The 24,522-nt window shown below is 41.1% G+C and overlaps 1 protein-coding gene across 2 annotated transcripts; it reads left to right on the top strand.

The window, feature by feature from the left end:
* Nucleotides 1-5,193: 5,193 nt before the first annotated feature.
* On the top strand, nt 5,194-24,191 carry LOC119740191 (secretin receptor-like). Of its 2 annotated transcripts, none has more exons than XM_038215412.1 (12): nt 5,194-5,447; nt 13,423-13,546; nt 13,653-13,742; nt 15,414-15,478; nt 16,871-16,953; nt 17,471-17,591; nt 18,822-18,981; nt 19,648-19,714; nt 20,060-20,138; nt 21,787-21,875; nt 22,047-22,230; nt 23,539-24,191. In XM_038215412.1, the coding sequence occupies exons 1-12, from the start codon at nt 5,445-5,447 to the stop codon at nt 23,908-23,910; spliced, it is 1,437 nt and encodes a 478-aa protein (XP_038071340.1). In that variant the 5' UTR covers nt 5,194-5,444; the 3' UTR covers nt 23,911-24,191. The 2 variants fall into 2 exon arrangements, with proteins under 2 accessions (XP_038071340.1, XP_038071339.1); XM_038215411.1 differs by having other exon boundaries at nt 22,047-22,242.
* The last annotated feature ends 331 nt before the right edge of the window (nt 24,192-24,522 follow it).

Genomic DNA, 24,522 nt, shown 5'->3' with positions numbered 1-24,522 from the left:
GGTTAGGGTTAGGGTCAGGGTCAGTCAACCTGAATAAGTGGAACTACACAGTATTATGTTTCGGACCAATGGGACTTCGGACCAATGGAACTTCGGACCAATGGTTCTTAGGACTATCGAGACGTAACCCGCCGAGTACAGAAATACATGTCACAAATAAACCTGAATACGTTCAAGTCCAAGAAACATTTGCTAACCTCAACCTTTCAGATTACCAGAAACGAAATGGAATGACAACAGCATCAAATTGAATGGCAAACAACTTCAGTACAACGCCGTTCGCCCCATTAGACGGATTTACCGATATTAGGACGAATCAGAAAGCTACAAATTTGAATTATACTGCACCTTGAATGAGATCCATTGGTGGATTTCTGAAATTGTGAGTTGAGATCGACGATGTTCGGGGACGAAATTAAAGTATCCCACTATCGCTATAGGGAATTTGTGTGATATAAGTGTTGAAATAGCTGGGAAACCAATGTTATACCATAGAGAAAGGAAAAACAAAACAGTCACTGCACCCATGGACCTTATTCTCGAGGAAGCCATATTTGTCGTGTTCCCTGAATGTATTTTGCAAATTGTGAACGGTTGAATGAGATAGTGCCAGACTTTTTAAACATTCTAGCCTCATTTTCATTCCTTTTAAAAAGGTGGTTTAAAACATTAGGGTATGTTTAATCACAAATTTTAAATAAATTCATCAGAGCAGACTGGTATTAATTTGCAACATACTTTTTAAGTCATTGCTTTCATTTCTCTTCGTGAGTTCCAAAAGTGAAGACTTTGCTTCGATTTTCATTTAATATGGCCGACTCGTGAATAAAGCCCAGGCTGACCACACCTAGGCTCAGCTGGGTACAAGTTTGATTGTTTTAGTCCAATTTAACTAGAGTGTTGGTATACGAGCCAATTAAGGGTGGATCCAAAACACAATTTTGGGGACCAACAAAAAAATTTGTTCCCCCAAAAAGTGGGTCGAAAAATGACGGCGTAGGGTTCGGGGCCCCGAATTTTTTTTCGGATTCTTCATGTAAATGCTCTGTGGTGCGATCTGAGGCAATTTCTGACCACTTTGACCAATTTTTTTGGAGGAAAAGATGGTGTACGCAGTGCCTGCATTTATGGCGACGTCATTAAAAAAAAAATAGTTCTTCTTTTTTTTTGGGGGGGGGGGGGCAAGGCCCCCATTCCCCCCCCCCCCCCCGGATCCGCCCTTGGTACGAACCAACTGATACACCTCTGATATTATCCCTTTCAATAGTCATGCATTTCTAATAAGAAGTGTATACGCGTGAAACAGAGCGCTATTTTGGGGGTTCTAATTGCAACGTTCGGGGATCCGATTCCGTTCAGATCACTTAATCGGCGAGTAAACCTACACGCGATGATTCACGGACTATCTGGTTCATCATCGGTGGATGGGGCGAAAGTGGAGAAAAACTCATTCCTTCGCAATGTTTCACGCATCGATCGTTGGCCCATCTCTTATTCACACTCGTGATTGAATAAACTTCGCAGGTATATCCACTTTCCGGGCAAGTCGGATTACGGGGGCTGTTGGCATATTTTAGCCCAAATATTTCTCCGACCTCCCAATAAGTTGCCAATATTTTTGATATTTTGCAGTCGTAAATGTTCTTTTCTTTGGTGATTCGTTGTTGTGTCAGTACATGGCAGTAACCCAATCAGAAAAAAAAACATTCTCACAGATGTTTTTATATGAGCAATTTGTTAAGGTTCACAATTTGAACCAAAAAACCCTAAGCTAAACAGTAAGTTACTGAAATGACATCACAGCAACAGCGCGCTCAGTTGTCCGGAAAAGCATTGGCAATTTTCAATGAAAGAAAATAAACCAAAAAGGAATGTCAAATAGTTTTATACATTTAAGAGGACTAGAAAGTTGCACAAAATATGTTCCTAAGAAAAATTCATGTCATGGACCCTTGAATAAATGCTCTTGGCCTGTTGGGAGTCGATAGGCAATAAAATAGTTGTAGAATTAGAATTTCGTGCGCTCTGGATTACCTTGTTAGGCTTACCTTGTTTTGTTATAGGGCCTACAAGTTGTACGCCCTATTATAACAAGACAAGGTAATCATGCCCCAGAGCACACGAAATTCTAATTGATTCGGAATGACTATTCCGATGTCTTTTCATGCATATGGTGTACACAGTGAGCCAGATATGGCCCATTGCATTGTGAGGTAATCCTATACAATGGCACTGCCCGGTTCTCCTCACCAGCCAACAACCAGGCTAAGCCGCTAGTAGTACCGTTCAATCATGTATACATGCAAAAAGGTCTACACATTATGGGAACCCTCTCTATATCTCAAATTAGGTTTTGCCCTTCACCGACGTTTAAACACTCTATACTCAGTGTGTTACCTCCCGAATGAAAGTTGGGGGAAAAAATATCTATATCTATAGAACCAGCCAAAAGGAAGGAATATTTTGTACATGAAATTATTGGAACGCGTCGAGGCTCATGTAAATGTATACAATATGGTCACCCCCCCCCCCCAAGTGTCCGTCTGACTATTTCTGAAATAACTACAAAACTATGGAGTCAATTCTAAAAATACTTGATTGTGTAGGTACTCATTATCCTTGGCCTAAACCCCTATGAGTTTCATTAAATTTCAGTCATGCATCACTACACAATTGTCAACATGTTTGGACACTGTGACCAAGTTCCTTGCCTTAATCAATTTCAGTGCTGCGTTATGTATCTGCGTAAAATCCTGCATGATGTGAAAATTCCTGCGGTTGGGATTGGAATCATCTGCCTGGCTATCAGTCATCATGGCAAGACCTCAGTTTAATGCTCAAGGGCTAAGGATTCCAATCCCAAACCACATCAGCCTTTTTTTTTCAAAACTCAAGCTTCGAAACTCAAGCTTGTATATTTAATGAAAACATCGATGATACTCGGAACATCGTGAGTGAAACGATACAAAAAATAATCTTGGCATTTGTGAAATTAGTAAAATTGCTTTCGCGAACCTTAATGATATACGTGTATACATTGCGTTATTATGAGCCCAGTGGTGATGGGTGCTGAATGTCGATAACCGCGCACGCATGTATTATATATCCACCTGAATGATTGGACAGAACAGGTGGCGGTATCCAATTAGACAAGAAAACACCTGATGACACAAGATACCAAAAATACCCTCGGTGTGACAACATGATGACGGCCAAGTTCAAACCCTCTAAGGGTGCAACCAGGTACATAAATCCCCATGATAAATCCACATACTTCAAAATTCTTTTAAAAAATACTCAGAACTCTCACAGGTGTTCAGGCTGCACAGAAAAAAAAAATGATGATCGACATGTCGTCTTTCACTTTCCTTTCAATTTTTGGTGGGTTGACCAATGACTTTTTGGAGAAATTCTCACCCAAAGACGACCACCCCTAACACGAATTATACATGTATTTCCCAAAGTGGAAAAGTAGCCCTTTTGAAAAAAAAGATCCTTCCACAACATGGCTAAATAGCACCACTTTCGGACCCAATTGCATCCGAAATGCTCGGAATTGGATGCCCCAGGTCCAGGCCAGAGGTGCAGTGCCAAATGTCTTCAATCCCCCAATGCCATGGCTCTCATTACTAATAATTTGAATGTTTAACAATTATTCACGAGCTTGGCGGACGGAGTTTGGGTCTATTTACTCGGTTGCACTCTCAAACCACATGTTTGGGCTGTTTGGTTCGATATTGAGCTCATTAAAAAAATGAAGGATTTCATGAGCAAACCTAAAAATGAGCTGTCCAGGTACCTAATCCTGCTTGTCACAGCATTGGTTGGAAAGCAAACACCGCCGAATGCTATTGGTCCTTTTACTTCTGCCTTACCCTATTATGAGCTCTCATTGGATAGATCTTATTCTATCGGTGACCCGTGATCAGCATTTCCGCGTGCGCACGACCAGCGGAATGCATAGTCGCAATGATGATATGGCTGCTTGGTAGTATTAAGTTTCCTACGATGCTTTACGACGTATACGTTTCCGTCAAAAAAAATATGTTTGATGATGACAGTTTGTCGATAGATTGTCTGGAAGTGTATGCGGAAAATCCAAGTGTAGGGTATTGATGGTCAGTTTCCACTTTCTGCACCGGTGAATTTGTAGTACTAAGGCTTTGTGACGATTTATTATCTTGCCAGTAATGAAAGCACGCACAGCGCCGTGGGGAATCGTCAGGGAAAAGTAGGGGTTTTCGGCACACTAAAGGCCTTACTCGTATGTCTCCAACACTCCCACATCAATTTGTCAGAATCAAATATTGTATATACATGCAATATTAAGCCTACATCGCAGTCCGCTTGCAGCGTACGCATGCATCCCCTTTCCCTCAGCATACCTAGGCTCGTGTTGTATTACCTACAAGGAAAACTGATCTCAATTTTGTAGGCTTTGCTTCAAGCCATTGTTTATATTGTACAACAAAAGACATTACCCACGCAACACCATAGGACAATGGCAACGGCTACGTAAAAAAGTTCCAAACGTAGACCCTGTGAGGCTGGCGGCGCCGAAAGCCCCCGAGATGCGTGGCGGGATGGGTAAACATTTCGCGATCAACAAGGTTAAAATTACACATTCCGGAAGAAAATTTGCGATCTAGAATTTTCGAGCTGGGAGCCAATGTACAACTCGGACTTCCTTAAAAATTGTACACACCGTGACATTTCATTTAATACCTTTACTGACTATGCAACGGTTGACGTTGCATAGTCAGTGCTCAGCCAGGCATGCTAGACTATTGAAAGTTGCGTCAACAAAACATGCCTCACTGCGGCAAACATTATTGTCAGAAACCGCTTGGGTAGGCCATTTTTTTTAGTATTGTTATCAGCATTTCCTCATTCAAAAGAAGGGGAAAAACGGGGAACTTCACCTAGTTGGAAATGGCTTTCAAAACTATAGATTGCTCCCGTACCGTACAAATAAAATATTTGTGGTTTGGTTAGGTGGGAGACCGGTTGCTTCAGTGCCTATTGCGTCGAGTTCACTTGTACCACAGACTTGATCGACATCTCCTTCATCGAGCCGTTGCGGGATTTTAGAGGGAGGATAATTTTTCCCCGGACACGCACGGAACGATTGATTCGCTGGGCAGAGTTAATCGCCGTGAATTATAGAGACGTATCACCGGTGATCATATACAATGTACAGTCGGGAAGACCGGCGCGCATAGAGGAGCACGGGCCGACCCTCGATAGAGGTTGTCACCGCCTCGGCTGATTAACCGCTCGAACATTGCCGAAGAAAGACCACAATTTTACATGCACGCGTCGCAAATTGGAACGGGGAGGCTGTCCGTGTAGTCCCTCAACTTCAGACGGTTTGTGATCTGTTTGCATCGGGGCCTTCGGAAAATACGAAAGATTTCAACTTGTTCAAGATCCAAAATTTCATAATGGTAAGTACATCGTAGCCTATCCAAATTCTTTTGTCTGGTCATGTTTTTCAGGGTTTGCTCATCTTTTTTTGCAGAATTATCGCCGAGTTTACATGACAATTCAGTAAGATTTTGTCGTTATGCAGTCAATAGGCCCTATAACTTGTACTGCATAGTAGGCCCCTTATTGTGTATTGTGACGCAGCTATGGTTGTACCCATTTTATTCTTTAAGGGGGTCAGGTTAGCGCGTATACAGGTGTACTGTACTTTCCTAACCCGTGCCGCTATAGCTACAATTCGCTCGCCATCGCATTGCATCATTGATGGCCGCAAATCTGAGCCATATTCGCTCCAACTTTGAAATCATTAGCTCCGTGAATGGCAATGCACTAGGGTGGATCCAGGGGAGGGGCAATGGGGGCCATGCTCCCTCTCCAAAAGAAAACCAACCCAATTTTTTTTTTAAGTGACGTCGCAATAAAGGCAGGCACTGCGTACAGGCATCTTTTCCATCATATCCTAAAAAAACATTGGTCAAAGTCGTAAAAAAAATTGCCTCAGATCGCACCACAGAGTATCTAGAATCCAAACAATTTTCGGGGCCCTTAAGCGGGCCCCGAACCCCACGCCGTAATTTTTGGACCCACTTTTGGGGGTACCAAAATTGTTTTGGCAACCCCCAAAAATTGTGTTCTGGATCCGCCCTTGGCAGTGCAGCACTTAAGTATACGACTGACTTGATCTTGAATTTATTTTCGTTTCCTCAAAAGAGGAATACACTCTAAAAACTCCAGGGCGAGATTGACCGAGAATCCGAATCCAAATTCGCTCAGTCCTTTTCCGGGTCAAAAATGATCCCTTTTGGGAGTCAAAAACGACATTTTTTTTATCATTTTGACCTAGGAAAGAGTTATTTTTGACCCGGAAAAGGACTGAGCCAATTTGGATTCAGATTCCGGGTCAATCTGACCCAGGACTGTTTAGAGTGTAGCTGGAGGTTGGGGTGGTAACTGTTCCAAACGTAAATGTAATACTGCTTTCCGTAGTCAGTGTGAACAGTCGAAGCAGATCCGTTAAAGCAATGTACAGGGTGAGTAAAAAAAAAACGAAACCCAAACGTTGGGACCATTGTTTTAGTGAAGTTCTGTATGTAGCACTTTCAAAATCTAGGATATGAAAGCCCAATTCATAAGCTTTCTTTTAGTACAAGAATCATTCAAATCACTCCTGTGCTTTTCAAATTACGAAATTTTAAACACAACCACGCGTAGATCACAAATCAAGTTCAGTGTTCTTTCAGGAAAACGAAAATAAATCATATAGGGATGTGTGTGAATTAATTGTTTTCGTTTTGCTGAAAGAACACACACCTTTATGTGTGATCCGTGGACAGACCTTTAAAACTGTGGTTGTGTTTAAAAACTCCGTAACTTGAAAAGTACACGAGTGAGTTGAATGATTTTTGTACTAAAAGAAAGGTTATGAATTGGGTTTCCATGTCCTAGATTTTGAAAGTGCTACATGCAGAACTTCACTAAAACAATGGTCCCAATATTTGGGTTTCGGGGTTTTTTTTACTCGCCCTGTATATATGTACTCTAACTCACAGAAAAGACAAAACGGCAACAGCGGTTGCCTATACAGGGTGAGTAAAAAAAAAACACGAAACCCAAATGGCAGGACCAAATTTTGAATGAAGTTTTGCCTGTAACACTTTCAAATCTAGGTTATGAAAGCCCAATCATCAATGAGCTTTCTTTTAGTACAACATTCATTCAAATCACTCCTGCACTTTTCAAGTTACGGAATTTAGAACACAAACACCATTTTAAAGTTCTGTCCACGGATCACAAAAAAGGTAAGTGTTCTTTCAGCAAAACGAAAACAATTCACATGCATCCCTATGTGATTTGTTTTCTTTTTTTGTGATCCGTGGACAGAACTTTAAAACGGTGTTTGTGTTCAAAATTCCGTAACTTGAAAAGTACATGATTGATTTGAATGATTCTTGTACTAAAAGAAAGCTCAATGACCGGGATTTCATATCCTAGATTTTGAAAGTGCTTCAGGCAAAACTACATTCAAAATTGGTACTGCGAATTGGCTTTCGTTTTGGGGTTTTTTTTCAATCACCGTGTATAGTAGGAAATGGCTTTGAACTCTTGCAGTGCATCCCAGTCTGTATAGCAGAGACGTACTGAATGCCATGGGCGTCGCAGGGGGGGGGGGCAAGGGGGCGCTTGGGGGAAGGGGGGAAAAGGGAAAAAGAGGTGCAAAGCCATATTGCTGTTAATTGGATGGGGGGTAGGGCAAATGTTCTCCTGCACGCTCGGAAAATGATGAATTGAGAATATGTTAAAAAGTTAAGAAATTTTGGCAACAAAATGTGCTTTGCCAACCCCCCCCCCCCCCGAAAAAAATTCTTGCGACGCCCACGCTGAATGCTTTAACTCTTTTTATTGCATGTTTTAATGCATGTTTTGGAGACACTCTGCAGTAATATCAAGTCATTAGTTTGCATGGAGAAAGGTAATACTTTAAATGTGTAATATTAATCATTTCGTCAAGGCTGTCAAAATGGAGTCCCACCCTTGACTCGGTTCTCACGTGAAAAGAACCAAAGACAGAATTGAAGTCCGGTCCGTCACAAAACCACGGCTCAGGCCACAGGTATAACAAGGGCTGAATTAGCTGACAAAAGTTGTCATCACTTGACTTTCAACTAGACGATTGGCTTGTGAGTGACTTGTGCATGCCGAGCTTGACTACAACTCTCTGCTTGAAACTCTAGATGGATTTTTGTTTAAGCCACCAAGAACCTCACAAATTAACACGAAGGTCCTTTAAGTTTAATCGTGTCTCCCATCAGATTTAATTAATAAGAATTGTGTTTAAACTTGGGAATAGTCCGAAGAGGCTTAAACTACTTCTTTTACATGAAAATCGCAGCTTTGCTTTCTGGTTTCAACTCCGAGCATCATTTTTTACTATTGGTGAATATCTACCGGCCTGTCACGATTGCTGTTTGTTTTTTTGCCGGCATCGATTCTCGTTATCTTTCACTTGTACAGATTCACAAATCATTTTGATCATTCGTGACTCGGCAAGAGAATTCGCGGGCCGAGCGCCACGCACGGAGTGTAGTGTGTCGTTACGTTACCTTCCTCTTTCCGCAATTGGTTTTTTTTGGGGGGGGGGACCGACATTATCGGTTGAGAACAGGGCCGTTTAGTTCCCCCGCTATGCCCGCGGGAGGTGAAAGCAGGGAAACGCCGGGACAAAAGTGGGCCTGGCCCTTGCATGCCGCCACGCTGCGGTGTTCATTATGAATGTAGACCGTCCTGCTAGCACCGGAGGGGATACTAGGTGCTTCATGTGAAGTCTTGTCTGCACCTGTACGGCGTAACACTCTCATAAAACAGGCGGCGATTTCAAACTGTTTTGAAACTGTTTTTAACTGTTTCAAAACGCCAAGGCAGTGTTTCCCATGCCCATTTAAACGTGAGGTGGCCTACCTCGCTACTTTCAGTGACCACCTCGCTCAATTTTTGCCAATATCACCACCTCGCTGTGAAGATTTGCAATAAAGGAAATACTAATTGAAAAATTTTCATTTTGTGTAATTTATGAGCGTTTTCCTTGACCTCTATGTATCAAAAACTCACAATTTGGATGTGTAAATGGAATCAACTCGCATTTTTGTAAGGGCAGCATCCTTTTGAGTTCGCAAACCGCGTCAATTTTGTTTCAATCATCAACTTGAATTTTTACCACCTCGCTCATTTCATTAGCCAGGGGAAACACTGCGCCAAGGTACTTCTATACTGATAAAGGCTACATGTAAATGGCTGCCTATGGATTTCATGATGCATTTTTCAACTTATTTCCGCCCAAGCAGTACTATTGTTGTGCACACGAAGGTCTCATTTTTATGATCATTTTTTTACACTTTTGGGAATGGGGGCAGTTGTTAAATTTTTTGGTAGAAAAAAATAATGCCTTATGTTTCGTCCTCAATAGCACTTACACAAGGATTTTCCAGACAGTATGTGAAATATTCGTCATAAAAATTGCCCTTTTTTAACAATGTCATGACCCTTGTGCAGCTTTGTGTTGATTTCAATAGAGTCAGTGAATCGACGTATTAGGCAGTCCCGGAAAACGACAATCGTTGATAACAATTAGTTTTGGCGACAATATTTATACACGGAACAAGGAAGCAACTGAATTATGCACAATATGATGACTTAGCCAAAATTACGCCGTGGGAGAAACAAAGGTGTATAACACAGATGTATGGCAGAAGAATCCACCTCGATAAATATACACAAAAGGGGGGGGGGGAAAGGGATTTTTGCACTTTTCCCCCAACAGTTTCCCTTGATTTTGTGTAAATATCACCGATAGTTAGTAGTCACCTCCAGCAATTTTTGCCAATATCACCACCTCGCTGTGAAGATTTGCAATAAAGGAAATACTAATTGAAAAATTTTCATTTTGTGTAATTTATGAGCGTTTTCCTTGACTTCTATGTATCAAGAACTCACAATTTGGATGTGTAAATGGAATCAACTCGCATTTTTGTACGGGCAGCATCCTTTTGAGTTCGCAAACCGCGTCAATTTTGTTTCAATCATCAACTTGAATTTTTACCACCTCGCTCATTTCATTAGCCAGGGGAAACACTGCGCCAAGGTACTTCTATACTGATAAAGGCTACATGTAAATGGCTGCCTATGGATTTCATGATGCATTTTTCAACTTATTTCCGCCCAAGCAGTACTATTGTTGTGCACACGAAGGTCTCATTTTTATGATCATTTTTTTACACTTTGGGAATGGGGGCAGTTGTTAAATTTTTTGGAAGAAAAAATAATGCCTTATGTTTCGTCCTCAATAGCACTTACACGAGGATTTTCCAGACAGTATGTGAAATATTCGTCATAAAAATTGCCCTTTTTAACAATGTCATGACCCTTGTGCAGCTTTGTGTTGATTTCAATACAGTCAGTGAATCGACGTATTAGGCAGTCCCGGAAAACGACAATCGTTGATAACAATTAGTTTTGGCGACAATATTTATACACGGAACAAGGAAGCAACTGAATTATGCACAATATGATGACTTAGCCAAAATTACGCCGTGGGAGAAAAAAAAAGGTGTATAACACAGATGTATGGCAGAAGAATCCACCTCGATAAATATACACAAAAGGGGGGAAAGGGATTTTTGCACTTTTCCCCCAACAGTTTCCCTTGATTTTGTGTAAATATCACCGATAGTTAGTAGTCACCTCCAGCAATTTTTGCCAATATCACCACCTCGCTGTGAAGATTTGCAATAAAAGAAATACTAATTGAAAAATTTTCATTTTGTGTAATTTATGAGCGTTTTCCTTGACCTCTATGTATCAAGAACTCACAATTTGGATGTGTAAATGGAATCAACTCGCATTTTTGTAAGGGCAGCATCCTTTTGAGTTTGCAAACTGCGTCAATTTTGTTTCAATCATCAACTTGAATTTTTACCACCTCGCTCATTTCATTAGCCAGGGGAAACACTGCGCCAAGGTACTTTTATACTGCTAAAGGCTACATGTAAATGGTTGTCTATGGATTTCATGATGCATTTTTCAACTTACTTCCGCCCAAGCAGTATTGTTGTGCACATGCAGGTCTCATTTTTATGATCAAGCCCAGTTAGAAAACATTTTTATCGCAATTATATACCATCGTCGTTATTAATAGTTTTTTTTTTTACACTTTTGGAAATGGGGGGCAGTTGTTAAATTTTTCGGTAGAAAAATAATGCCTTATGATTCGTCCTCTATAGCACTTACACGAAGAATTTCCAGACAGTATGTGCACTATTCGTTATAAAAATTGCCCTTTTTAACAATGTCATGACCCTTGTGCAGCTTTGTGTTCATTTCAACAGACTCAGTGAATCGACACATATCCCGGAAAACGACAATCGTTGGTAACAATTAGTTTTGGCGACAATATTTATACCCGGAACAAGGAAGCAACTGAATTGTGCACAATATGATGAGTTAGCCAAAATTACGCCGTGGGAGAAAAAAAGGTGTATAACACAGATGTATGGCGGAAGAATCCACCTCGATAAATATACACAAAAGGGGGGAATGGGATTTTTGCACTTTTCCCCCAACAGTTTCCCTTGATTTTGTGTAAATATCACCGATAGTTAGTAGTCACCTCCAGCAAGGTGGAAAGTGCACACAAACGTTGGATGCATTTTGAGGAAAAACATTTTTGACTAAAAGTGCACGACTACATCCGGGAAAGCGAATTTGAACCCAATTTATATTTCTCAACGTGTTGTTTTTTGTTCAGTTTCCAAGTGACGGCGCACATTTTAATGATGTAATGATAAGCAAGGATCCCACAGATCTCTCTGATGAGATTTTTCTAAATTACAATCTCATTATGATAATAAATGGTTGATTATATTGTAATGTTTTAGGGGACGGAGAGTGTCCGCTCAAAGACCCCGTATAGCAAACCATTTTGTAAACGATAAACACAACCGTTCAAATCGTTCAATTGCAGGTTTCGAAAAAGGTTTGGATAAATATGAAAGTTGCCAGCTATTTGTTTTTCAGCCCTCTTGAATTCTGACTAACTTGTTGAAATTTGTCCCCACTTGGAAATGAAAACATTGTCATCTTCTGAAGTGTTTGTGTTAGTTTTAAGTCAGGTAGACTCGGAGTTGTGGATGGAGCGCTGGCTTGGACTGGTAGGGCACCAGTCAATAAATTCACAAGGGTACCAATGAAGAATCTCCAACTTAAAAGGTCAATGAGATGAATTTTGCTTATAGGAGCAACTTTCTAAACCTATTAAATGTATGAAAACTATGTGCAATTCCTTTTTGGTTAATTTGATTGAAAAGTGCATGTTCTTTAAACTTTTGAAATTTTCCAAGCTTTTCCGGACAACTGAGGGCGCTGTTGCTATGATGTCATTTCAGGATGACGCTCTTCGGTTCAGGAGTTTTCTGTTCAAATATTGTGAACCCCAAAATGCATTCATTGAAAACATTCGTGAGAAGACTTTGCTCATTGGCTTCCTGCCATGTACTGACACAACAACGAATCACCAAAGAAAAGAACATTTAGAACAGCAAAATATCCAACTTCTGGCAACTTCTGGTGCTGAATTAGCAGTAACATTGAGATTTCTGCCTGAAATGACATCGCACTTTTGCTCATGAATATGGAAATTCGCATCAGCATAAAAACAAAACGGCACCGGAACACCCTTGAAAACGGCAAAACGAGAATGAAACATTACATTGCATGGGCCCTTTAAGTTGAAGCTTGATTTATGCTCTTTCACTTTTTTTTTCTTTTTTTTTTTTTTTTCATTTTAAAAGAGTCATTGAGTGAACAAATTAGTTTTGGTGATATCGCCCTCCAGTGATGAACACCCCTAGAAGCAGTCCTGAAGCTCAGCGCCATTTTGAAAAATATAATGACCCCTGCACTCCAGTGCAAAATAGAGCGCCTTTGGGGCCCAATTTAATCCCTAATTTCTCAAAAACATAAGTTCAAAGACCAGTTTAGAGCTGGGATTCTTCTCCGCCGCACAAACCCTCAAGTGCAGGGCCACGAAACTCTAGTAAGAGAAAAATGACAGCAAACAATGTTAATGTCAAATGATAGTTAATGTCAAAAGATATAGAAAAAGAAGTCAAAATATGGAATGTGTATTGTCAAGATGAAAGTCTGTTTACCCGGTGGAGTTCTTGCTAGCCGGAATGAATGCTACTGAGGGTTCCTCTCGATAGTCCGAAGGTTTATTGATCCGAAAGTTCGATAGTCTGAGGCCTGAACACACGAATTTCCCATACCCGGAGTTTCATTAGTCCGAAAATAAAATGGTTGCAGTCCGATAGTCCGAAGGTTCGATGGTCCGAAGGTTCTGTTTAAAACCGGCAAACTACACATTTATTCCTTTTTTTATTCCAGACGTTACTGGCCTACATCGTGATCCCGCTGATCGGGCTTACATTGGCTGCTAGTGAGATACCAAGAGATGACGTCACGAATGTGTCATCCACCGTTTCACCCTCCGAAGAGGTCTTCGCGACCGGTGAGTGTAGTTATATCGACGTCTACTTCAGGTTGTTTTTTTTTGTAACCAAATGTTGCTGTATAGCCTTACATTGCATTGACTGATTTTTTTCGTTCTTCGGCAGACTCGAATTGCGGCCACATCACTTCGAATGGGAGCCAATCCGAATGCACCAATGACACGAGCGACGAATGCGGCGTCTGTAAACCGCTACGTGAGTCACGTGATTTTTAATTTTCATGTCGTCTGTCACTAACCATTGGAGGAACTATTCCTGCATCTCTCTGTGGCAGAGGGTCAAAGAGAGAATTACAATAGTGCGCCAAAATGAAATTTCTTTTGACAGTGTTTATGTTCCTTAAGACAGTATAGAAACATGCGCACATTAAAGCTTAAAATGGGGCCGTTAATTTATCACATAACATGTCAGGCTTTAGCATGCCAGAATCTGCCCTGTTGAAAAAGAAGTGTCGTAGGCTTAAATAACTCGAAATAAGTAACAATTTTACCGATGCTGGTGAAATATTTTTGCTTCGTGTCCGGTATGCATTCATACAATGGTTCCAATTGGACTTCGACTTTGGAAATTAGACCAATTTATACGAAACTTTAACCAAAATACCACATACATACATACATACCCGCATGTATGTTTACGTTACATACCAAGTGTGGACATTCCCTTGGTTTCGTGTAGTTAAGAAAACCAGTGAAAACACTCATTTTTTTCGAACTGTGCAAACTCTTTCAACCCAATTTTTTTCTATGATCCCCTTTAGTGTTTCTCTTCATTTTGCCACGGATAAACCTAACCCCAAAATGCCTCTAAACCTGTTTTCCGGAATTTGGTATTTTCGATCAATTTTACAAATTAATTTCGAACGATTACAGTACAAACTCTCAATATAACAAATTAATCATTCTTGCAATTGTCCTCCGATAGAAAAGAAAGAAAATAAAACAAAAAGTTATGTGGCGATGGCCAAGTCTTCAGGAGTCGGACTTATGACCCTAACTCAATGAGCCCCTTACCAACTTCCATATAGAACTCTTCCTGGACTCGGTACCCGGCCCACCACACCTCCTTCCCTGTCCATCCATGTAACTCGAAAGTCAGGCACCATAAAGGGAGGAAACGAGGTGGCACCCTAAGCCTTGCTGCCGAGTCAGCAAAAGAACCCCGTACCTATACGCAGATGCCAACCTGGACTTCGCAGACAGTCCCAACTTGTGAGTCAGCTTAACGACCGACCGAGCTAACTGCTGACGGAAAATTAATACTCTTAAATGACAGAACCGCGGGCATCGAAAACCAAAAAATGACACCAAGCGGGTTCGAACCCCTAACCCTGGGTCCGCTGTCAGACAGCTTAACAATTAGGCTGTTTCATTGGGTGCTTTTCTCTTTGCGTTTAAAATATAATCCTTATTTCCGCAGTGGGAGAGTTACTTTGTATTTCATAGTTGCACGAAAGATGCATCAGCATCGCGCTTTACACACGAATACGTAACTCTTTTCTAAAATCATTCTTATGTACCGAGCAGTTGACTATTCTCAGTCACTACGAGCAATTAGCCTTACCAAGCTCGTCCTTATTCTGTCTAATCAATTGTTTCGCGTCGCGCGTCTTTCGGCCGGCACTGACATCGCGTTGATTGAGTGAAATTCTAGCAAGTTTCCCTACTAGGCCATCAGCCTCGGTCCAAAATGTTGGCCACCGGCATTCGCCGTGGTCTATTACATAGACTACCCTAATTCACGGTCTACCTCCAAATCGGGATTTTGTGTATTAATGGAAAAATATAGTCAAATGTTGTTTAGGGGTTTTTTTTTTCAAATTAATTTCATGGTATTTCGGGTTTTTTACTGTTTAATAAATCACAGTAATTTGGACGTGCATTGATGGACATTATGCAGATATTACAGGAGAGGAAGACGCGGCACAACAGGTATGAGTACGATGTTTCGTTATTTTCTGTTATTGGTTTTTTTTTCTTCTTTTTCTTCTTTTTCTTTGCGCCCGCTGCAAAACAAAATAATGAACTGGTGCGCGATTTGTTTTCAAACTGGCATTTAGCTTTCTAGTCATTTCGATATGGTTGTCGTTTATTACCGAGGGAAGGGTGAGGGTGGTGCAGTGGCAAGGGCGGATCCAGGGGGGGGCCAAAGGGGGCCATGGCCCTCCCCAAAACGAAACCATTTTTTTTGTTTTTATGTGACGTCGCAATAAAGGCAGGCAATGAGTACACCACCATCTTTTCTTTAAAAAAACATTGGTAAAAGTGGTCAGAAATTGCCTCAGATCGCACCACAGAGCATCTAGAATCCCAAAAATTTTCGGAGCCCTTACGCGGGCCCCGAACCCCACGCCGTAATTTTTTGACCCACTTTTTGGGGGGACCCAAAAAATGTTTGGCCCCCAAAAAAATTGTCTTCTGGATCCGCCCTTGTGCAGTAGCACTTTCTTCGCCTTCCACCTCTGTGGTCCAGGTTCGAATCCAAATCATCGGTCTGTTATGTAAATTAGCGCGGTCTTTATTAATATGATGGTAATGCTCAATCATGCATTGGTGCATTTTGTGTTGAGAGTATACCTCCGTGGACAAACAGGTTTCGCACATGAAATGTTCAAACTACCACAGCTCAGAGACAACATATGCAATTGCAACGATTTTTTCGTCACTTATGCTTCAAGGCCAGTACTTAAATAGGTACTAATCAAAATTCAAAATAATGTTTAAACATAGGTGAAATTGCTGTCAAAATTGGATTTCCTTTATTTTGAACCACCCTGTAGAGTCGTATACAGCAACTATAGAGAATTTAAGTATTTCCTATTATGCTGCTTGCAGAATGATTTTGAGGAGAGGACTTGCAGGATTGCCGGTTTTTTTTCGCCATTGTTAAGCCCACTTGGCAGTAGGTTCCGCAATGCACGTACCCAGTGGCGTAAATCTTTGCCGGCGAGTGGGGGGATGGGGATGACCAAAATCCTAAAATCCTTTCATATTTTTTCAAATTTTGGTGGGTTGATCGATGACTTCCTGGAGAAAAACTCACCCAAAGAAGACCACCCCGAAAACAATAGAATAATTTGATTGTATAACTTTTATTCATGATATCGGCGGACGGATTTTTGACCTATTTACTGGGGTGTAGCCGTAAGCCTTGTTTTTATGTAAACGATCTCACATAACAGGGTATACGCTATTTGTGGATACCTCACGTTGTTCTGAAAACCACTAGCATGCACTGTACACTCGATGTTTCGGTGTGCGTGTTCGGACCGTCAGCAATATACCTATAATGTTTTCCCCTTGCCACCTGGTGCATTTACACAGGTGTTGAACGTCATCTTATACGTCGGGTTTTCTGTCTCCCTTATTGCTTGCATCGTTGCCAACGTCATCTACATTATGACAAGGTAAGTGTCGATGTCGCATGCGTTCAATTTCAATGTATCCGTTCAACTTGATGCCATACCAAAATGGCCCTTCCGAAACGGCCCATCGAGATGTTAAAATTACACTCTTTATTAAAATTCTTGAGTGTGAGACGATGGTTTTTTTTAACAAGGAATTGTTACCATTATTAAGAAAGAAATTACGCCTAATAGCAGGGAAACTTAGGCCTAATGTAAGTCACCATGCATACTTGATTCCGCGTTTCCGTGGTAACTTTTCACAGAGTCGAACTTGGACGGGTGCCCCCACCCCAACCCGCGAGGCGTATGACCTCATCAGCCCTCGCCCCCCCCCCCCCCCCCACCCCACCCCCACCCCCTGCTAAGAATTCGGGATGGCAAAAATGAGTTTTTGTTGTTAACAAAAAGATTGTCAAGAGATGACAAGGGAAAGTAACAAACAAGACACATTAAAAAAAAAAAAAAAAAAGGAAAAGTAATTTGGAATTTCTGTTCCCGTCCTGTTCTCTATTTGTAGACGTGGATTGAAGGGCAGTCCGTATCACGTGCACTGGAACTTGATTGCCTCCTTCACGATATATCACGTGGTGTTCTTGATAGACTACAGCATCCTGCCGATGTGTTACGTCACCAATATGGTAATGTATTCATGAAACCATTAAACGTCTACAGTCTCAGAAAAAAACCCACGTTTTATAGGTACTAGGCGTATACGAACTCGCTTGCAATTATGTAAAAAGTTACCTAAAACGTGTTTGGTAAAAGTTTTCTTGACAGTAAAAGTTTACTTGATGTCTATATAATTATATGTATACATTTATTAGGTATAAAGTCAATTAAGTAAACTTTACACAACTTTCCTGTGAAACAATGCTTCATTACATTGTTAACATTGTAACATTGTTTCCTTTCCCGACCTGTGCAGCACTGTGACAGCGATGGGGTATGCCGCACGCCCACAGCTATTTTCGGTCTTTGAAGATACATTTCCCTCAAGTTCTTGTGATTGTCATATCGTCCCGAATCTCCAAAACTTCTGGGACACTTTGCACGCCAAGATGCAACAGGATATTACAAAACCCACAGCTCGGCCATGGCTAGTATGCACGCGTGAATATTTACATACATGTACATAATTCCTACGTGCAGTGTTACTACATGTATATGCAGTTATGTAGGCCTGCATGCATACGCGCAGTAGCCGAGCTGTGGGTTATACACTACATAAATACGAATATCTTGTTATAAATATCGTGCAAAGTGGCCAGGTATTTTGGGGGATTGGGAAGAGAATGACAATCACAAGAGCTTTCGAAAATGTTACATTCAAGGACAGGAAATAGCTCCGGCATAACCCCATCGGTCACGGCATAAAGTATGCTTTGCTGTGCTGCGCGGCGTGTTTGCCTACGTTTTTACCTTGTTTTAGTACGTTTTACCTAATTGCAGTACGTTTTCACAATTTAGGTAAACTGACTGCTCTACTTATTTAATATGTGTTTTCAAATTTACGTTTTTTCCAGGTACTTTTCTTCTTCTTGTACTTAATTTGTACTTAATTATTTTTATATAACTTTCTGAGAGTGTACCGGGATGAGAGAAAACAGAAGTCTGACTCTAGCCCTCAGTTGATCAACAGTTTGGCGTAAAACATAAACTTTTTGGTTGGAAAGTTGGTGGCCAACATCTTTTATCTTCATGATAAAAACACAACAAATATAATTGCGTGTCAAACAGTCAGATACCCACAAATAAAAGGTGCCAGCCTACATGTCATGCGCACTCCAAGGGTCTTTCGACCATATCAACTAACAGCGACCTCTAAAAATGCCTCAAAGCACAGTTTTGATTTATGTTTTGCCCTACAGCACGCGCGAAACGTGCTGCACGTGCTAGCGGCGTACGCGGTCTTGGCCAACTTCTTCTGGATGCTGGTGGAAGGTCTCATTCTTTTCGGCATCGTGGTCATCAGCTTTTTCAAAGAGCAGAAAGGCAGACAGTTCATCAAGTGGTGTCTACTCGGCTGGGGTAAGGAATGGTATTTCTCGCATCCTTTTCATCAAGGCGCTAAGTTTAGGATAGACGAAAAGGGATATTGCTGTACACAGTTGCACAGAGGAGTGAACAGTTGAAAGCGTTTGGGGACCAGACATTGAGAATCCTTACCCTTTTTATCCCCTGGCTTTAGCCAAGAAAGGTGGATCTTGCGATAGTGTATTCCTTCTGTCCGTATGTGTGTTCCATTTTGGTTAGGTTAACTGTTTAGTGCTGTCATATGAAAAGTCAGACTTCACTCTCAACCAAACTTGGTGACAATAATCTTTGGGTAGGATGCCCTTCCTCCATGGGTAGGGGGACTTCAGATGACTTGAGACATTTGAGGTCAAAGGTCCTCTAGGGTCAAATGAGGTCATTGTGGATTTTCGTTAGGTCAACTAAAAAGTGTGCTTACTAAACAGACTGTATAAATACTGCCAGCATGCCAGGGGGATCGCGCCCGTTTAACTTGCAGTTAGTTTTTCATGCAAGGTTACAGCATCGCACTACAGTACACGTTGTAAAAGGCCTTTCATTGAAACTTGTTGAAACTGCTGGTCAAAAGTGTAGATGACTTTCTGATTCATAGGCAAATAGTTTTCTTCGTTTCAAGTTTGAATAAATTGGAGATATTTTATATATTTTTTTTAATTTCAGGTGCACCGGCTGTATTGGTTATCATCTGGATTGTTTTGAAGAGGCTTACCTTAACTGGCGACTGCAGGTTGGCCTCATCAAACTTAACATTACAAAACTACCTTTGTTACAATTCGATATGTCTGATCAAATGTGTGACGGTGACATTATACACTCTAACAACTCCCGGGTCATAGTGACCGGGAAATACAAACCCAGCTTTTGCTTCGTCTCATGCTCAAATAAATGTATTACTTTTAACATGCAACCCAAATGAAACTACGTCACATTTTTGGCTTCTGCTGTACAATTGTCATGATATTTTTCTGTTGTGCAGTTTTGATGATGTCATACTAAGCAAAAAAATGGAGCCACATTGGGCCGGAATGTCTATTTTTTTATACTGTTTTTCCCCCTTTTGTTCAAACCTTAGGGTTCTGGAGCTTAAGGTCGAGGGAACCGCTTGGCCAAACATTGTCTGTCTGGTTGTTCCCGTTTTGGTCATATTGCTGGTAGGTACCGTATTGGCCTAATGACCAACAATGGTCGGATACTTCCTGATCGGCCCGTTCAAAACTTTTAGTTATTCGCTTGAGAACTCAATAGTTATCCTCTTGAGAACTCAATGGTTATCCGCTTGAGAACTCAATGGTTATCCTCTTGAGAACTCGATAGTTATTCTCTTGAGAACTCGATGGTTATCCTCTTGAGAACTCAAAAGGTATCCGCTTGAGAACTCAATGGTTATCCTCTTGAGAACTCAATAATTATTATCTTGAGAACTCGATAGTTATCCTCTTGAGAACTCTATGGTTATCCTCTTGAGAACTCAATAGTTATACTCTTGAGAATTCAATAGTTTTTCTCTTGTCTGAGCACTCAATGGTTATCCTCTTGAGGAATCAATCGTTATCCTCTTGAGAACTCAATGATTATCCGCTTGAGAACTCAATGGTTATCCTCTTGAGAACTCAATGGTTATTATCTTGAGAACTCGATAGTTATCCTCTTGAGAACTCTATGGTTATCCTCTTGAGAACTCAATAGTTATACTCTTGAGAATTCAATAGTTTTTCTCTTGTCTGAGCACTCAATGGTTATCCTCTTGAGGAATCAATCGTTATCCTCTTGAGAACTCAATGATTATCCGCTTGAGAACTCAATGGTTATCCTCTTGAGAACTCAATGGTTATTATCTTGAGAACTCGATAGTTATCCTCTTGAGAACTCTATGGTTATCCACTTGAGAACTCAATAGTTATACTCTTGAGGAATCAATCGTTATCCTCTTGAAAACTCAATAGTTATTCTTTTGAGAACTCGATATATAGTTATCCTTTTGAGAACTCAATGGTTATCCTCTTGAGAACTCAAATAGTTATCCTCTTGAGAATTCAATAATTATTCTCTTGTCTGAAAACTCAATGTTATCTTCTTGAGAACTCATGCTTATCCTCTTGAGAACTCAATGGTTATCTTCTTGAGAACTCAATAGTTATCCTCTTGAGAACTCAATGGTTATCCTCTTGAGAACTCAATGGTTATCCTCTTGAGAACTCAATGGTTATCCTCTTGAAAACTCAATAGTTATCCACTAGAGAACTCGATGGTTATCCTCTTTAGAACGCAATAGTTGTCCTCTTGAGAACTCAATGGTTATCTTCTTTAGAACTCAATGGCACGGTCCTCTTGAGAACTCAATAGTTATCCTCTTGAGAACTCGATGGTTATTCTATTTAGAACTCAATGGATATCTTCTTGAGAACTCATTGGTTATCCACTTGAGAACTCGAGGGTTATCCTCTTGAGAACTCAAAACTTATCCTCTTGAGAACTCAATAGTTATCCTCTCAAGAATGTGACGGTTATCCTCTTGAGAACTCAGTGGTTATTCTCTTAAGAACTCAATGATTATCCTCTTGAGAACTCAATAGTTATCCTCTTCATAACTCAATGGTTATCTTCTTGAGAACCCGATGGTTATCCACTTGAGAACTCAATGATTATCCACTTGAGAACTCACAATGTTTTTCCTCTCTAGAACTCAATGGCTATCCTCTTTAGAACTCGATGTCCATTGGAATAGTTGTCTGCCCGATCACCTTGCGTTTGTAACTCAACAAACGTAAATCTTTAGTTACATTTGTCCTTTCTGCACAGATCAATGGAGTAGTTTTGGTCATCGTGATTCGAAATATTAACAGGAAACTCAGAGCCTGTGACCGTAGAGACGAGCGAAAGAGACACAGGTTAGTTTCATGCGGCTCTAGACAATTCAGAATTCTCAATAATTTTGTCTGGGTTGTCGGTAGATTGATGTTGCAGCCGAGGGAAAAACCTGGGCGCGATCCCAGCTCGAGTGTCTTTTGAGTGCGCTTTCTAAAAGATGTGCGACTTTTGTGTCGAAATTTGACCCACAGACGAACAGCCAAGTCCACCCTGGTCCTGTTGGTTCTGCTGGGCTCCTACTACGCCTTGCCCATTGTGGCTGCCTTAATCGAGAATCCCTGCCTGATGGTGTACATCGTGACGTACCTGGCGAGGATCATCTCGTCCATGCAAGGACTGGCTGTCACTACGCTCTATGTCTTCCGTAATGGCGAGGTACGTGAGCAGGTACGACAGCCAAAGTTTACGGCACACCGCACTTAAAGCCACAAGTGCCCGGGAAAAGTACCCACCGATTTCCTGACTTAAACCTCGCTCAAATAGGACTGATATCTCAAACAGGACTGTTGTATCTACCCTACAGGGTGTCCCAAAAAAAATGTGCCAGCAGATATACACTCAACCAAATAAAAGAAAGTCCCCTTCCAATACTTTTTTGTCTCCCTCAAAAACTACTGCGCACCTCTCGCTCAAATAACGACTAATCAGTACAGAAATTCATTAGCGATCCAGCCATATAGTGATAATGTGTACGAAATTATGCAATTTATGACAAATGGTACCGACAACAGTTGCACTTTTCGTTTTGTTTTCGTTTTGCTGAAACAACGCACACCTTTTTGTGATCCGTGGACAGAACTTTAAAACGGTGGTTGTGTTTAAAAAGTACATGAGTGATTTGAATGATTCTTGTACTAAAAGAAAGCTTATGAATTGGGCTTTCATATCCTAGATTTTAAAAGTGCTTTATGCAGAACTTCATTTTGGTTTCGTTTTTTTACTCACCCCGTATTGCCATTGGAGATATTTTAGAAAGTTTTCAACATCCAGATAGATGTAAGAAAGCGTATGGAGTTCCCTCTGAGTAACATTATAGTATTCCCTGTGGAAGAGTGTTAAATCATTTGGGTTGATTGAGGTTTAATATCATGATCAAAATAAAATTATGATTTAAAGGGACACTAGGTCCTGGAACAACCCAATTAGGCTACAAAAAGCACTTTGAACAAGATGATGTTAATCGGAAAAAGCATTTAAAAGTAGGATATAAACATCCACACAACTATCCTTTCAAAACTGGGCATTTTTGTGTTATTCCTGTATTATGCGTGCGAAGGGCCCACCTTTGCGACCTCATAAATTCGAGCTGTTTGGATGCTAGTTGTGATTTCATTCGTAAAGTGTTCGCCTTTTGCGGACGTTGAAGAAACCTTTTTTTTTTTGCATTGGTGATTGGTCACCGCTGTTCCCGAGACACACAACGTGTGTATCGTACGCTGAGAACGACACGAAAAACGTATTCGTACTCCGTCATGTCTGATGTAAACAAGCAGGGTTTTTTTTCGTCCTTTCTCGGGAACGGTAAGACATTACTTGGTTTCCTTTCAACCAGATGTTTGAGATAGGCTAAGTAAACAATCCAAAAACATAAATTTTTCAGGAATTTCAGGACCTAGTACCCCTTTAAGGAAGAACAAAGTTTCGTGTTAGTTGAACTTGAAAGCACGACATTTCTTGCTACAGGTTCGGCGCTTACTAAACAAGCGATTTGATCGGCTGGACATGAGCTGGAAGTCCGGCATGGGAAGCACTCGGATGAGCTCGCTCAGTTCCAGCAAGAGGAACAGTAGCTCCTCCGGCAGCGATGCCAGCAAGGCGCGGCGAAGCACCGCCGGTACTGTCCCAGGGGCGGCCATGCTGGAGATGGACACCGCGCCGACTAAGCCCCTGCAACCAGCAGCGGACGTGAACTACAACAAGCCGGCGGCAGGGGGACGGGAGGATAACCGCATCTTGATGGAGCCGCCTGACACGCAGGACGGACAGAAGAGTACGAGGTCCGGTAGCGGGTACACCAAGCTGGACACGACCGACCCGGATGAGGAGCGTGGCTGATCGGAATATTAAACAGCGCCCTCCTGATGAGGGGAAAACCTGCCCATGTTAGGATTGAGGCCCAATTGTCGATACGAAAACCGAAATAGTGTTTTGACTGTAGACTTGTACGGATCGTAAGCAATTGGGAGAACGATTATGAGTAGATGAAAGTACGAGGAATGGAAAGGTACAGACATTTTGTTCATTGCGATTTATAGCCTTATTGTAGCAAGAGAGGTTTGTCTTTTATGGGCCTTATTCACGAGTTTGCCATTTTTGACGAGTTCCCTGAATGTATTTCATTATTGTTCACTGTTGAATGGGATGGCGCCAGACTATTTATGCAGGCGCAATGCAGCCTTATTTTACTGTCATTTTTCTTTAATATGGTTTTAAACATTAGGGAATGTTTAATTACAAATTTTAAATTATTCATTGAAGCGGACTGGAATTTATTATACATTAATTGCTTTCATTTCTCTATGCAAGTTTAAGATTTTACCTGACTTTTAAATCAATATGGCCGACTCGTGAATAAGGCCCATGGCACATTTCATCAATATGGTTGCAGGCCATTAAATAGGCCCGGAATTGCCTACGCCGGCCACATTACGATTTGTATGCCCTCAG

The sequence above is a fragment of the Patiria miniata genome, unplaced genomic scaffold (assembly GCF_015706575.1).
Source record: "Patiria miniata isolate m_02_andy unplaced genomic scaffold, ASM1570657v1 HiC_scaffold_4, whole genome shotgun sequence".
NCBI lineage: Eukaryota > Metazoa > Echinodermata > Asteroidea > Valvatida > Asterinidae > Patiria > Patiria miniata.
The sequence above is the reverse complement of the archived record's forward strand: the minus strand, read 5'-3'. Positions and strand labels throughout refer to the sequence as shown.

Coding starts and splice junctions, on each gene's coding strand:
- LOC119740191 (XM_038215411.1), top strand. Junction 13,743..15,413: donor CGGCGTCTGTAAACCGCTAC/GTGAGTCACGTG, acceptor AATAAATCACAG/TAATTTGGACGTGCATTGAT. Junction 20,139..21,786: donor CCGTTTTGGTCATATTGCTG/GTAGGTACCGTA, acceptor CTTTCTGCACAG/ATCAATGGAGTAGTTTTGGT.